General features: G+C 41.5%; 1 protein-coding gene across 3 annotated transcripts in view; it reads right to left on the reverse strand.

Annotated features, from left to right (window-relative positions):
* PRKCZ (protein kinase C zeta) overlaps positions 1-12,788 on the reverse strand; it is a 40,895-nt gene extending 28,107 nt beyond the window's left edge. The window contains exons 1-4 of one of the 3 annotated variants that reach the window (XM_085242211.1): positions 11,847-12,788; positions 10,204-10,325; positions 7,637-7,726; positions 7,206-7,256 (exon numbers count right to left, since the gene is read on the reverse strand). In XM_085242211.1, the coding sequence (XP_085098337.1) occupies positions 7,206-7,256; positions 7,637-7,726; positions 10,204-10,325; positions 11,847-11,917 (334 nt within the window). In that variant the 5' untranslated portion in view covers positions 11,918-12,788. Of the gene's footprint in view, positions 1-7,205; positions 7,257-7,636; positions 7,727-9,098; positions 9,204-10,203; positions 10,326-11,846 lie in introns of those variants that run through there. The other 2 variants (XM_085242212.1, XM_019622517.3) reach the window with 2 other exon arrangements.
* Between the last annotated feature and the right edge of the window lie 1,881 nt (positions 12,789-14,669).

Genomic DNA, 14,669 nt, shown 5'->3' on the forward strand with positions numbered 1-14,669 from the left:
CCACCAAAACCCCTTTTGATCTCTATGGTGTTCCCCATTACCTCTGTGTGTACTGAGAGAACTGCTTTATAAAGCCCCATTATAACAGTTATTTTAACAATTCTTGAGCAACACTGAGATCACTCACAGCCCTACTTTTAATAACATCAATAGCACCTTGAAATTAGTGGAACAGGTCCAATCCCTAACCTCCTGTTTTGCACTCTACAAGAATTTTATCATTGCCCGAGTTCTTCCTTTCTTCACAGTCCCTATGGGTAAGAATGGCTCTCTTATCAGAGCTGAGAATCTAAAGAATAAGGAATCCTGCACCAGTCACAGGGGATCTGTACCTGCTTTACTTAAGAAAGCAAGAGATAACCTAAATTACAGAGTAGTCATATAATGGTATTTTTGTAGTTATTATAATGTTATTATAAAAGTGGAGGACCACATTAAACCCAAGGCTTTGCTTTCAAATATTTTCTGTTTTCCAATTATATCCCCTGCTAATTAACAAAGGACAAATGCTTACAGAACTAGTAACACAACATCAGAATTACAGACCAGCTGCTTTCTAGTCAATATATAGCATCCCAATTTTTCACTTTTCACTATCCATTTTTCATTATCTTCCCCCTGTGGTTTAAGGACTGAACTGCACAGTCTGCTCAGTACTTAACTCCTGCACTGACAGCATTATTAGATTTTCACACGCCTTTTCTGAAAAACCACCCTTGCAGCATGCCCAAAGCTGGTTGTTTTCCTTAGGTGCTTCAGAAGACCTACGTGCCATGCAGACCTGAACTGACAGCAAGCCTTCAGTGACGAACCAACAACTACTGTTACTCATACACAGCTTCACTTCTGGAGCGCTCCCCATTTCCAGTAAGCAGGACTGGCAATTTCCCCTCAAAAAACCTGGTTATCCATCCAGCAACTCAAAATTCCCAGAGACAAAGCTGAGGAGCCCATCTGGCTGCCCTGCCAGCCTCTGCAGGGACTCGTGGCCCAGAACACCTCATTTTCAAAACTATGACAAACAGCCCCAAATACAGCAACATATTATTAACACTGAACGTATTATTTCAGATGTTACACATAAAATGGTTCTTTTAAGCTACTGAAACAGAACAGCCTAACAAAGCTTTAACAGTTTCACCCGTGCCTACCAGTTCCAACTACAGCCTTACCTTCAGCCAATTCAGTTACCCAAATGCCTGTGCATCTAAAGCAGATTGCTCACCTCATGGGAACAAGCATACAGATCGAAGTACGAGCAGTAACACAGGGCATGGAGCTGGGCAGAACATTTCAGGTAAGTTTTCCAAAACTAAGCAACGTCTTTCCTACATGACCGAACTGCGATCTGAGCAATAAGAAGCAGAGAGGGGTTGGAAAAAAAAAAAATAAAAGTAAGGTATTTGTCACAACACCTTAAGAACCTGCTCACATGTGCCTTGTACTAATGTATTTTAGCTTACAGTTTATTATTTGGTATAGAAAGATCTCCTAAGACATCCAATATTTTAAAGTCAGAAGACACCAAAATCCACGAGCTGATGCATGCTGTGTAATTTCTCACTCCATATCCGAAAGGAGGCCTAGCACTTTTTCCACTATTGGGTTACTAAGAAAAATGCAGGAATTATTTTAGAACCAGAAATATTATGTGATTCCAAGCAAAACAGACATTTAGCTAGAACTCTGTGTTCAGTGACTTCTCCTGTCTCATGACCTGTACGTATATATTTCAGACACCACACGAAAGATCAAGCAGTACACAGAAAGAGAACAGGGGGAGAGATTTCAGGTATTCTTGAGAAACTATGACACAGCTATTTTTGATTCCTAAGCAACTATATACCCTACATTAAAAATAGTACAGAACCCTCCTCTGTCAGTTCAATTACTGAAAACCAGGAGGGGGTTAGAAGCAGTTCCCAAATTGACTAATTACCCAGCACAATCCAAGCTATGTCTTCAGAATACTCTCTGTGGTCGCTATAGTTCCTTTCTTCATTGGGGAATGAAATTGGTTCACGTGCTCTGAATAATCTAATCCCTGCTGCCAATACAGTAACAAATGAAGGGGAAAAACCTGCCTTATGAACTAGAAAAATATTTACAGGCCACGTTACTCTAGCAGGAAGCTTTTGGGGGGACTGTTTTGTAGTATGAGACAGAATACAATGCAAAAAAAAAAAACAAAAAAAACCACACACCCTTACCTAAAATAACTCGAGACAATAACTAGGTTAGTGCAATACCCTTTCTTCAACCCTATGATGAAATTTTAAGAAAGGTAGCATGGGAAAATATGAAGTCGAAATACCTAATGCTAAAATACCGTGCAGATAAACAAAGAGCATCACAGGCATTCACAGCTATGTAAGCATTACAAAAAAGGAAAGGCCAGCAAAAATCAGATAGAAGTATTAGATAATAATAATGCTAGTCTACTGTCGTACCAATGCCAGAAGTACTCATACATTCAAAACATTTATTCTATTTCATAAAAAGATAAGGGTTCTTTACTCTGCATTCTTCTAATGAAATTAACAGCAAAACAATCCTAGCATTTGTTCACATCAGTTACTCAAGCTAGATGCATTTTTAACATTAAATAAACACATCAATTTGCTCAGATGTAAGAATACAGAGGTGTGCTAGCACAGTTTATTCTCATAACATTAGAGACCAACTAAGCCCTAATTCAGAATAAATATTTCACAATTAAGCAATCCATCTGAGACAATTCACTACATACAATTCAACAAAACGACTACAAAACACAATGCTTCTAAAAACATTCATCTTTAAATCAGCAATCTTAAAACAAACAGGCCCTGATCACATACCGTCAGGGTTTTTTGGATACATTTCTTTCATTAATCTCCCTCAGCAGCAGCAGCAGCATCACTCACTCTTCTGTCCTTTTCCTCCTAAAATACGTCCCCTGAGATAGAGTCTTTTCACCGCGATTTTACCAGCGTTTCTGAGGTCTCTCCACCACATCCCTACGCACAGGAGGCAGCAGAAATCTCTGCATTTCTCACAATCTATGGCTGCAAAGGAGGCTGGTAGGCAAAGCAACTACATCGTAACCGAAACGCTGACTTCTATTATCTGCTGCACCACACACACACTGCATCAATGGCCTGAATTCATAACAGCAATCACAATGACACGTAAAATCTATATAAAAGGCATGCATTACTCACTGGGTTTTATTCTTTAGCTTCTTCAGCATGTAATTCTTTATGCTCTACAATGCAGTAGGTATGAAATGAAACATTTTCCCTTTATTCCACTGATGCCGCTGTTTGAATACCATTAGACACCAAGGACAATAGGCAGGATCAGCTCGGACATTAAGAGCAAATATTTAATGGAAGACTGGTTCCCCTCGTCTCTCCCTTTCACATCTCTGCCTCATGTATCCAGGCACGGGTGGTACTGGCTCCCTTGGGAGGCTGTAGCTAGCAGCTGAGGCACAGACTAAAACATGGCATGGATGTCAAGGAGCTGATGTCACAAAAACAAGTATTTCTCTGATAAAACCAGCAATGCTGTTAGGGAAGTCTGACAAATCGATAGGAATCGTTCAGCTAAACGTGCTTTGTTCTACAACGTGCTGCAGCACCAAGAGGAATAAATCAGATCAAGGTCTGTCGGTATAAATAAGCTGAGACTACAATAATTAGCAAAACTGCCAATCAGAAACGCGCGTGCATCAGGACGGCCCTCACTTACGAGCACAGACAAGAAATAAACATTTCAGAAACAGCCCTGTTTAACACTGATGCCAAAATGATAGCTCACTTATACAAGTATTTTTAAATATAGCAGACTGGTGGAGAAGTCCCCCATTTTTATCAGGGAACACCAGGACCAACCAAGGACTGAGGCTCAGCAGCTGCCAGGAACGCCTGTGAGCCGCATCCAGCGCCTGCTGAGGGCTGCAGGCACTGCAGAAGCTCTGCCACCACCCGCCAGCAGCACTGCCATTCCCAGCCAGGGATGCCCTGCCTCACTGAAGGTAGAAGGTGCTGTTTCTACAGCAGCAGCTGTACATCCATAGGAGGAGCTAAGTCAAGGAGGGGGGAATAATTCAGGAGCAAAAGAAATAGACTGTACAAATGTGACTCTAAAGAATCTGCAGTTATTCCACGTTGCAGACAGCATCACAACAATAAAAAAAGGAGCTTCAAGCACAGAAAGAACTTCTCCCACACCACGTGACCGAAATTTCAGCGGTATTTGCATTCCTTATTTTATTAATGGATTACATGTGTTTATTTCAGGCATTACAGGCTGGCACAATCTCAAAGCCACATCAGTTTCACAAAGTTTCTGGACAGCCAGCAATTTTATTACTAGATTTCAACACAGACACAAAATACTCAGTAGACATTTCTGCACTCTTACTCCAAAGGATTGTTCTGAAGCAACTGGAAAGACGACTGCAATTCCACCCAATATCAGAGACAATTCAGATGGTGCCAACACAACCAGGTGCAGTTACCCCATCACCTAATGCAAACAGGTTTGAACAATATATTACAAACAAAATGATTTAGCAGTTTAATAATTCTCCTTAAAAGTTGTATTCCAAACTATCTGCAGTTCACACAACACACAAAGTAACACACAAATATGTACTCACTGACTGCTAGTTTAAGTAGAAGTCATTCTGGACAGTGACCAATTAATTGTTTAGTTACCCCTGGAAGTACCTTGAGACAAACTTAGAAGCTCCTTCTATAGTATAAGCAGGATGCTCTGGAAAGGGATTTCTGACAAGTGTAACTATATGATAAAACCAATAAAACAGCAGTTTGAAACACGCTGTCCATTTCTAAGCAAAGGACACTATTTCAACCACGTTAACTTCCCAGTTCCCATTAAGCACAGAGCAAACAGCTGAGCACAAAGTCATATTTTTTAATCAGGTATTTTGCTTATGTGTACTTCTGGAGCATGAGAAGTTAAAGTACTACTGAGATAATCAACTTCCCTTGCATGGCCTTTAAACAAACAATATCATCTGAACCAGTAGCATTTCCATACAGCCCAAGAGCAAAGCAGATCTTTGCTGTACATGTGTAAGTAATAAGCAGTAATGCTGAGTGCATTAGCATACTCTAAATTAGCACCAGTACAGCTTAACAGCTCTGCTGTAAAAACAGTTTGAAAATATTTACAGCCAGGCCACAATAACAGATTTCCATGTAGGTCCCATGGATGCAAAGAAGCAACAGGCTCCGAATTCATCCCTTAATGAAACCAGACCACAAATCACTTATCAAGTACATCCTAGAGAACAGCCAACAGTTCAACATGACCTGAAAACCCTACAGATGGAACATGCAGGTCATGCTAATTGATGTTTCTCTAGCTCATCTGGTGGCTTGTAATAATTAAAAACATCTACAAATCAGTATCAGAAACACTTTTCTTCTAAATATCCACATCTCTAATGAGAACATTAAATCACAACAAACTTCATTATGCTGCATGATTTGTACAGAGATCTCTCCTGTTAGCTTACTCTTTTTTGATAGCAGATTGTTTTTCCCTTTCATTCTTAGCCATGGAGATCAAAGAAGAGATTCAAGGTTTGTCCTCCTATGCACATCTGACACTTTTCCAGCTCAGAGTTCAAGCTGTAACACTTCCAGGTCCCAGAATAAAGCAGTGTTCCTTTCTTGTAAGCATGCTGAGAGAACATTTAAACCTACAGAATTAAGATCACTCCTTCCAGAACGATCATGAAGATAAACCTGAAAATATTTTCCCATATTTCCAACCTGTTAATCTAAATTGGAAAGTGCCAGCATGGTTAAGCCTACGCATTTTTAACATGCAGTAAAATAGAACTGCACAGTCCTCACTTAAAATGTAACTCATGGGCAGCAAGTACAGAAATTAAGTCATGTTCACCTGTACATTCAGCAGAATGTGATATAACAGAAACTGGCTACCCATTCTTTTGGTCAAAACTTGAGCACAACTAATAGAAAACCACTGAGCTAACAGTTAAGGAAGAGCATTAAACAATGCACAAAAACTCCAGGTAGATGAAAATAGTGTATTAAACAGCAACAAACGCTTGCCTGGTAACCTAAAGACCACTGATATCTTTCTTTTCCTTCTGTAAGATTGAAGCATCTCACAAAAAAAATATTTTTTAAACATTCCTCTTCAGCATAGAAAACAGTTATTTTCTCTAATTAGCTTAACAAGTACAGCAGATATTGTAATGCACATTTACTTTTTTCTACCAGATTAGACATCTATAAAAATCATCTATGCAATTTGTCTGTATTTTACACGCAACCTTTAGATCACTGCAGTTTAAATGTACAAGTTCATACTATGTAATATTTCTGCATTTATTCCACCCTACTCCATCTAAATTTCAGTAAGAGCTCTCAACAGAACTATTACTAGTATATTAGTATTAATTCTCTAACTGAAAATATTATTCACACCCACTGAGCAGAGCACTACACATTTTTACTTGGTCTGTCAGTGCAGATCCTGGTCAGCTATGTGCACTGCTTGTCCCAGGATGCATTATTTACCTCCTCTTTTATCTTCCAAATACAGAACTGCAAAAGTCCTCCACCCTTCAGAAGGCTTTCACTCAAAGTAACCATCACCTGTTAACTCTGTCACCGATTTTGCACATTCCTTCCCTCAGCATTTACAGATATATTCACTGATCAACCGATGAATTCCCTCCAGAATGAAAAGTGACTACATAGCTTCTTAATCATTTCATCCCTGTGCAGATTAAGTTACTGAAATACAAGTAAACCACATGAAATACACCTCCTTCCTCTGAACGTTTATCCACCTTCCAAAGGAATTTAATAACTAAACCTTTTGCAAAAAATAAAAATAATAAAAAATACTGCATTTCACTCTTAAGTACATTGATTTGTTTTCCTGAAAGTTAAGTAACAAAAGAAATGCAACAGCAAGGACCACATTAAATCCCGGCCTCTTTTCCTCCCAGCTACTGGAAACCAGTATTAATCCTTTGAAACATTAAGATACTACTATAAAATTCCTCTAGTGATATGCTAACATATTGAACATATTAAATTGAACAAATACAAGAACATAAAAGCAGCTTTCAAAAAGCTTTCAAAATATTTCTTTTTTGTACAGTTGACAAAATACAAGCTCGAATTTGACAGCATTCTGGTACTCACTGTCTTCTCCTGGGCAAGGCATGCCGGGTTTCTCTGGAATACTTGGGAAAACTAGAAAAAAAAAATTAAGTCTTTAAGTGAAAAGATCCTCAGCAGTACTATTCATCTGACTCTTGAAAACATTTACTCAAAACCACAACTTTCTGAAAGCCTTTAAATAGCATTCCTTCATAAAGCACAATCACAACTACTGCCAGCACTGCCCACATCTACAGATCTGGGCTTCAGAACTCCAAGCCCACTCCACTGTGCCAGCTTTGAACTCCACAGCCAACAGAACACTTCAGCCTTACAGCACCAAAGCACAGGGTATCCCAGGAACATACAGAAGAATGCTATTTGACAGGCAAAAGTTGTTCTAATCTCACATTTCTGAAGCTGTTATGTTTGCCAACAAATAAATACAAGGTCTCAAACTGTTTAATACTTGCCATGAATGATCAGCCCTTCCTCTCTGTTTTGACAGTACAAACGGAAGGCTTCTTCCAATTCCATTTGAGATGAGATGGTACATGGGTCACCTGAGGAGAAAAACAAGACATGCAAATTTATGACTGAAATACAGAGTAGGTTATTTCAGTTAGTACCAGCCCATGGACTGCTTTTCTGTCAGTAATTTGAAATTAATCAGCCATTTTGATCACATACAGAATATAAGAACAGTTTCTTCTCCTTCTATTTTCATCCAAACTAAGTAGACAGAAACACACTATGCTGGCCCAACACAAGTGAGTACATGTTTGAACATCTTAACATGTGGCAGAGAAAAAAAAAAAAGATCACTTTGTAGTGCCCTGAAAATTTTAAATTTACCTTTTGTTATCTGGCCTGTCATGTTACTGCAGAGTACAAAGCTGAGGTAGAACAACACAGCTTACGTTATAAAGGTGCACACAGATTTAAGTCTCTTTTGTTAGACTTAGAGAAGCAATCTGTGACTGAATTGTAAAAAAAAAAAAATAGATACAGGTGAAAGTTATGGATACATACTTCTGGCCTTTTCGATGAGTGTTTTCTGCACCCACACACTTCATTAGTGCAGAACAAGCTTTTAAATCCGCTCAGAAAGGCAACAACAACACGTTAGCCTCAACTGCATACCAGAACAGCCTAATAATTAACTCAACAAAACAAAAAAAAAGTAAACTAAATGGAGAAACAAGCATTACAGAACACTGAAGCCTCAGCTCAAGCACTGTATCTTGTCTACACCTTCCGTAAGGAAAATATGTGGAAGCACAAGTATTCACACCATCATACAGGAATACATTTAATGGACATTAAAGCATCAAACTAAGCTTTACAAGAAGAAAAGCAACTGTGGATGACAGTAATTAATCAAAAGCAAGTTTGTGACAATTTAGTGACAAGAACGAGCAAGAAGATTTTTCTCCTGTAAAGAAAATTATTTGTACTCACAGCCCCCAGCTGCACCCTCCACGAAAAAAACCAACCCACAGATTAAGTATTACACAACTCACCTGCATCAGTAACACCAGCAAAAACCCACCCCCAACAAAACTCAATCTTCTGTGCTATCTGCATCTCCCTTACATTAGCTATCATGCAGTTCAAAAAGCTACACACATGCAACATTCTGTGGGCGCTTATCAAGTTAGTTTTTATTAGACTGCTGCACACAGCAACGAAACAACAAACTGAAATCAGTATAGCTGTCTGTATCTTTTTTGTCAGTCCTAAAATGAAGCTGAGTGCCAGTGCAATTGTGTAATCACAAGGTAGCTGTTTACAACCTACTAGCCAAGAGATCCACCCATAAAAGCTGCAGCTGCATCACACCCGAGAGTCATAAGCAGATATCTGAGTTATTAAAAAAGCAAACAGGTAGCAAGGGCACACAATGCCAAGCACTTCCATCCCACTCCTACTCACAGCAACTAGAAGGCTCTATCTAACTTAAGGCTGTAGAGAAATGCCACATTTTGCAGCAAGAAGAAATACTGAAAACCATCTCACATCACGATAAGATTTCAGAGCCTACAGGAAGGGTAAAGAAAAGATAAATTTCTCACAATTTTTTTTTTTTTTTTTTTTTTTTTTTTTTTTTTTAAGAAACACAATGATAAAATCCTTTACATACAAGGATAACCTAGAGCAAGATCTGCCAACATCAACCTCCCCTGCAGGAAGAAAGAAAGCAACAGAGACTTGCAAAACAAATCATTCCTACGCAACTTTATGAACTCCATGTTTACACTATTAAAAGCTTTTACTTATAAAAGCTTATACTATTTCTTCCCACACAGAAAGTTTTTCCCCTCGTTTTCTTTTTCTGGACATGACATATCTTACACACATTAAGACTTTTCCTCACACCAGACTGGTGAACCAGTTCATTTCTGATAAATTCAAGTTATTTTATTTCATGCTTCTTCAGTACATCATCTTAGAGGTCTTTTCCAACCTTTATGATTCTATGATTCTATGACTGTGCTTTACACCAACAGGATACTAACAGTCCAAGACAGCCACAGAACAAAAATCACTTATCATAATGGGAATTCTCAACACCCATCTTGCACAAAAGACAAAAAAATCCAAAAGTTAAAAACATCTTCCGATATTACAACTGCATTACTTCTCAAAAGCACACTCTAGAGGCAAATCACAACAATTCAGAAGATATAAGACACCTTGCTGAATGGAGAATTTTTAGGGATATGGCATTAGTACCAAAAAAGTCTGAAGTTCATGTGTACCTTGGCATTCAGTATCCAAGCATGTAATAGTAAAATATTCAAGTTCAACAGAGCCTTCACTTTGTAGAATTGCATCCAGTTATAGTACAATCCTGATATTCTGAGTCACATTTATGTGCAATCAGCAAGAGACATAACTCTGTTTTATAAAGCAGGAAGTTTAAATAAAAGCAACCCCACAACATGAATGGCTTTTATTTAAGTTTGCTCAATGCCTCTATTTGTACCATAACATACCAAAAAAAGGAGAACTACCAAGTAGTATTTCAGTAAAGTACCTTCATCATCAATCCACTTGAGGGTAATTGGCTGCTCCTGTTGTAGATTACACATCTCACGCACTTCATCACAAAGCTCCTCATAGCTTATGGATGCATCCAAGTTAGTTATCAGGATGTCCCTGCATGACATGAAATCAAACTTTTGTCAGAGATATCTGCATAACCCTGTGTATTCCAACAATTCCACCTATGGATTTCAATCTGCAACACCACGCTCACACAATCAGTGTTCTTCATCTGAAATGCCCCCACTAACATATATGAGTAACAATAAATTAAGTAATTGACATAATGCAATGAGAAGCATACACGTTTCCCTTCTTCTGCTATCTATGTATACACGTATATTACACGATGGTATAAAGTGCCACACCCAGAAACACACATACCTGCAGCCTTGGAACCCCAGAGATAGACTGAACATTGTGTTCTGTAACTTCCTCATGCTTAGATTTATTGGATTTCTAAGTGATACCAACATTTGCTATTGATTCCTGCTGTTATTTAACTTAACATACTATCAATTCCTATAAAATTCTTCAGCAGCCACCCAAATGAACTCAGCCCTAATTCTTGATGTGGAAGAGGCTAAATCTCCACATTGCTCTAGAATTGCACTCAGAACGCTAAGTTACTTGGCATTGACCTGGTAAGTAAATTCAACAAGAAAGCACCTCATTTTCAATTAAATTTGGTGGAATTACTTTCATAATTACATTTAATTAGAAGATCTTTCTTACACCATAGTATTAAAAACCACAGTAGCAACATTTGCTTATTTGAGGAAGAAAATATCAGAGAAGATTACTGAGGCTACTGCTATCACATGCCAGTAATTTCAAGCTAAACACTTCAAGTCTGAAGATTTACTTCAACCAAACATTTAACTCCTCAAATGACTTAAAACTTTGGCTTTAGAGAAAAACAAGGCAAATCAAAGTAACGTTAACTCACAAGGTCCTCGTTGTGGCAGTAAATCAATTAGGTTAAATCTGTCTGAAAAAACAAATTTCATGCTGAAGCACTAAGTAAGGCTTCCTGACTCTGTCAACAAGTGACTGAAGCCATAAGGACCATGACTTGATTTATTGTCTCAAATCAGAGCTGCCAAAATAAGCACTGCAGAGATAACGGAAGCAGCTGTGTGTTAACATCTCACTGCATTACTCAAACTGCTGGGAGGGGAAAGAAGGGGAAGTAGATATCAAAAATAAAAGGCAGACTAACAGATAACATGCAAGAGGTTTACTTGTGGTGTTTATCCACAGCAGGAAAACACTTTTGCTTAATCTTCAGGTGTTTAATTTAGTACAAATGGATCCTCAAGCAGCTTGCACAGGTTCACCTGACTCCACTGTTAGCATCAGAAGCAATTAAGATTAACTTTTCATATTTATCTAAATAACTACAGTAACTTTACACCACTCACGCACGCTTTCCCCAACTCAAGGCCAAACTATCAGCTCCTTCCTCCAACCAGTACACTGCAGGAATCTGGATAGTATTTTAACAACTCTATTTTAGATTACCAGACATAAACTACAGGACACCGTGGTTATTCTGTTACCAGACCAGATCGCAGACAGGAGTCAAAGTTAGAAAGATAGAAAGTCAGACAGATAGAAAACACCCAGACTCACCCACTGTAGTGCGCCTTTACCCTGATGATGTCTTTGTTCAAATTGCCTTTCGAGCCCATCCTGCTGGGCATGGTCCGCGTTCAGCACACCGGCTGAGGTCTTTCAGCACACGAAGCTCCCAGTCCCGGAGCTCCGCAGGTGATCGCGCAGCTCTGGCAGACGGCACGGTCCGCACAGCGGCAGCCCCGCACACAACGGGACGATGTGAAACACGCCGCGCTCGGCGCTCACGCCGATCTGAGGCTATTTATTTTCCCCCAGCCCGCTGCTCCGCACGCCGTTCTGACAGGAGGCAGCGCACACACAGAACGGCTTTCGGTTCACCTTCGCTTCCAATTCACCCGATAAAAGCATGAAGAAAAGCTCGAACAGCCTCAATAAGTTTTCTCCGCCACTTCAGCCCGTTCGCCCCGAGCTCCCGCACGCTCCTCCCCTCCCCCGCCCACTCACCCCCACCTGTTTACCACACAGCCCCGCTCCGTCGGGCCGAACCAGGCGGGCTCTGCCGGCCGCCTCCTGTCGTCCCGTTGCTCCCCGCACCCTACAGGCCCCCGGGCGCGGCCCGCCCCGCCCCACCGGGACCCGGCTTGCCCCGCCGCGGCCTGAAGTTGTTTAAAGTCCCGTCAGGAAGTTCGGAGCCAACTTTCGCGCCTCGCCTCCCATTCGGCTCGCAGCTCCCGGAGCGCGGCGGCAGTCGCTGCCTCACGGAGCGGGGCGCGGCAAAGCTCGCCCCGCGCTCCCCTCAGACGCCCCGCCGCCGCCCCCCCCACCCGCCGGCTCCAGTGGCAACGGCGCCACCGCGCCGAACATGGCGGACTAAGAGGACTAACCCCCACAGCCAATAGGATGCCTCCCGCTTTACCTGTCAGCCAATAGCGAGCTTCGGCTCACCTGGAGCCAATCCCCAAAAGGCTACCTTCTACCTACCGCCAATCGTAGGCCAGGAACCGTTACCTGGGAGAGTAGTGGCTTTCCGACCAATCAAAGCCAGGATAGAAGCGGGAGCCGAACACCTGCAGCCAATCAAAGAAGCAAGCGGCGGGCGTACCCCTCCCTGGCGCTGAGGTGACAGGTGTGGCGCGAAGGAGGCAGTAGGTGGCGATCTCTTCACGGTGGAGTCGTCCCATCCAGCTCCCCTTGGCCACTGTGCCTCTGTGCCACCTCCGCTCTACGAGCTGCGGCAGCGCTTGTCAGGAGGCGGGCTCAGACCGGTGAGAAGCAATGAGTGCGAGCGACACAGCGCTGGGAGGGCTACGAGCCTCCTGGGCGCCCTCACGGGGCACGGCGGGCAGCCGCGGCTCCGAGCGTGAGGGAACAGCGAGGGGAGTGAGGAGAAGGGCGGGCGACCGCCTGAGGGAAGGGCGGGAGGCTGAGTTGAGCGGCTAACGAGAGAGAAAGCAGCGCCCGGCATTGAAAGGTTCCATTCGCTGCTTTGGCACTTTGTGCTCCGTTGCTGTTAATTTAGCTGAGCGTGCCTAGGATTAATTATGAGGGAGGAGGGCCTCCTTAATTTGCAGGCTTTTTAATGAGGCGTGTCGGGCTCAGGTTCGTTCAGGACATCCGGAGCGGCGGGTCCTGTGTTTAATTCCCATTCCTTTTACTCATCGCACCGGTATTTCCGACAGGAACACGCACAACTTCTGCGTGCTTCCAGCAGGTGGCGGAACGCTCCCAGGCAGCGCTCAGCCAGACGCAGCTGAGCGGTGCGGAGCTGTGCTCTCCAGTGTTCTTCTAACAAATTCGAACAGAAAGATACAGTGGTTTTTAGGTCTGAGGATGGAGTTGCAGGACCTGCGGGCTTTTCTTTCTTTTCCTTGGTGAAATCAGTTTTTTTAGGCACAAAGTCTTTGTGTATGCCTTACAAGGTTGACAAAAAAAAGAAAAAAAGCAAAAAAATCCAACCCTTCACCCTCTCAAATGTTTGAATTAAGACACCGTTATGACAAATAGTTCTTAAGGATCATTTCTGGGGGGAAAAAGGTACCGTTTGGTACTACTTTTACCTTAATATAAGGAGAAGATTGCTGTCCCGTTTTTACTTGAACTAGTGACTCAAATATTCAGATATTTTAGGACCGCCAACTTTCCGAGCTTTTAGGGATTTAGTAGGGATTAGAACTGATGGTTTGAGGCTATGAACAAAACAACAGATACAAGAGGACGGAAAGCTGCTATCTTCACACAGACTTGAAGTGTGAGTAATCAGTTCTGTGTCACTCAGGAATGAAAATGCACCTCCACAGAATTTCTTCTTTAGCAAATCAAAGCAGCTGCGCCTGCAGACAGACAGCAGGCTGCCTTCAGCCTACTGACTCTCTTCTTCCAAAGAAACAGCCTGGCTATATTTGCTGTTGGCAGTGGAATCATTGGATCCAAAAGGGGCAAGTATGGGCTAAATAGCCCTGAATTTGGGTTAAAAAAACATTAGGGAAAACACCAATATATTTTAACATAAATTGGAAGGAGGCATATATCCTGCTTAACACCAGAAATCACTGTGGTTGTTCTTTATTGATTTCCTCACTTGTTGGTAGCTTTCTAGCCTCTTAAAATAGACAAAATGAATAATATTTCAGGGCTGCTTTAAGACAGTACCTCCTTACTTGTCTCTTTCATGCAAAATGGAAGCACCCAGAAGCTAACTCGCTTTTCTTGACACCACATTAGCCTGGAGTTTCAAAGAGGATTCTATGGGTAGACCATGCTACATGCATTTAAAATAAACTAAACCAAACCTGTATGCTTCTGTATTTATTTTTCCAAGATATTTCAGCAGCCTGTCTCTGTGGAAACATATTTTTAACTTGTTTTCCTTTTGTGTGT

The sequence above is a fragment of the Meleagris gallopavo genome, chromosome 23 (assembly GCF_905368555.1).
Source record: "Meleagris gallopavo chromosome 23, MGAL_WU_HG_1.1, whole genome shotgun sequence".
Classification (NCBI taxonomy): Eukaryota; Metazoa; Chordata; class Aves; order Galliformes; family Phasianidae; genus Meleagris; species Meleagris gallopavo.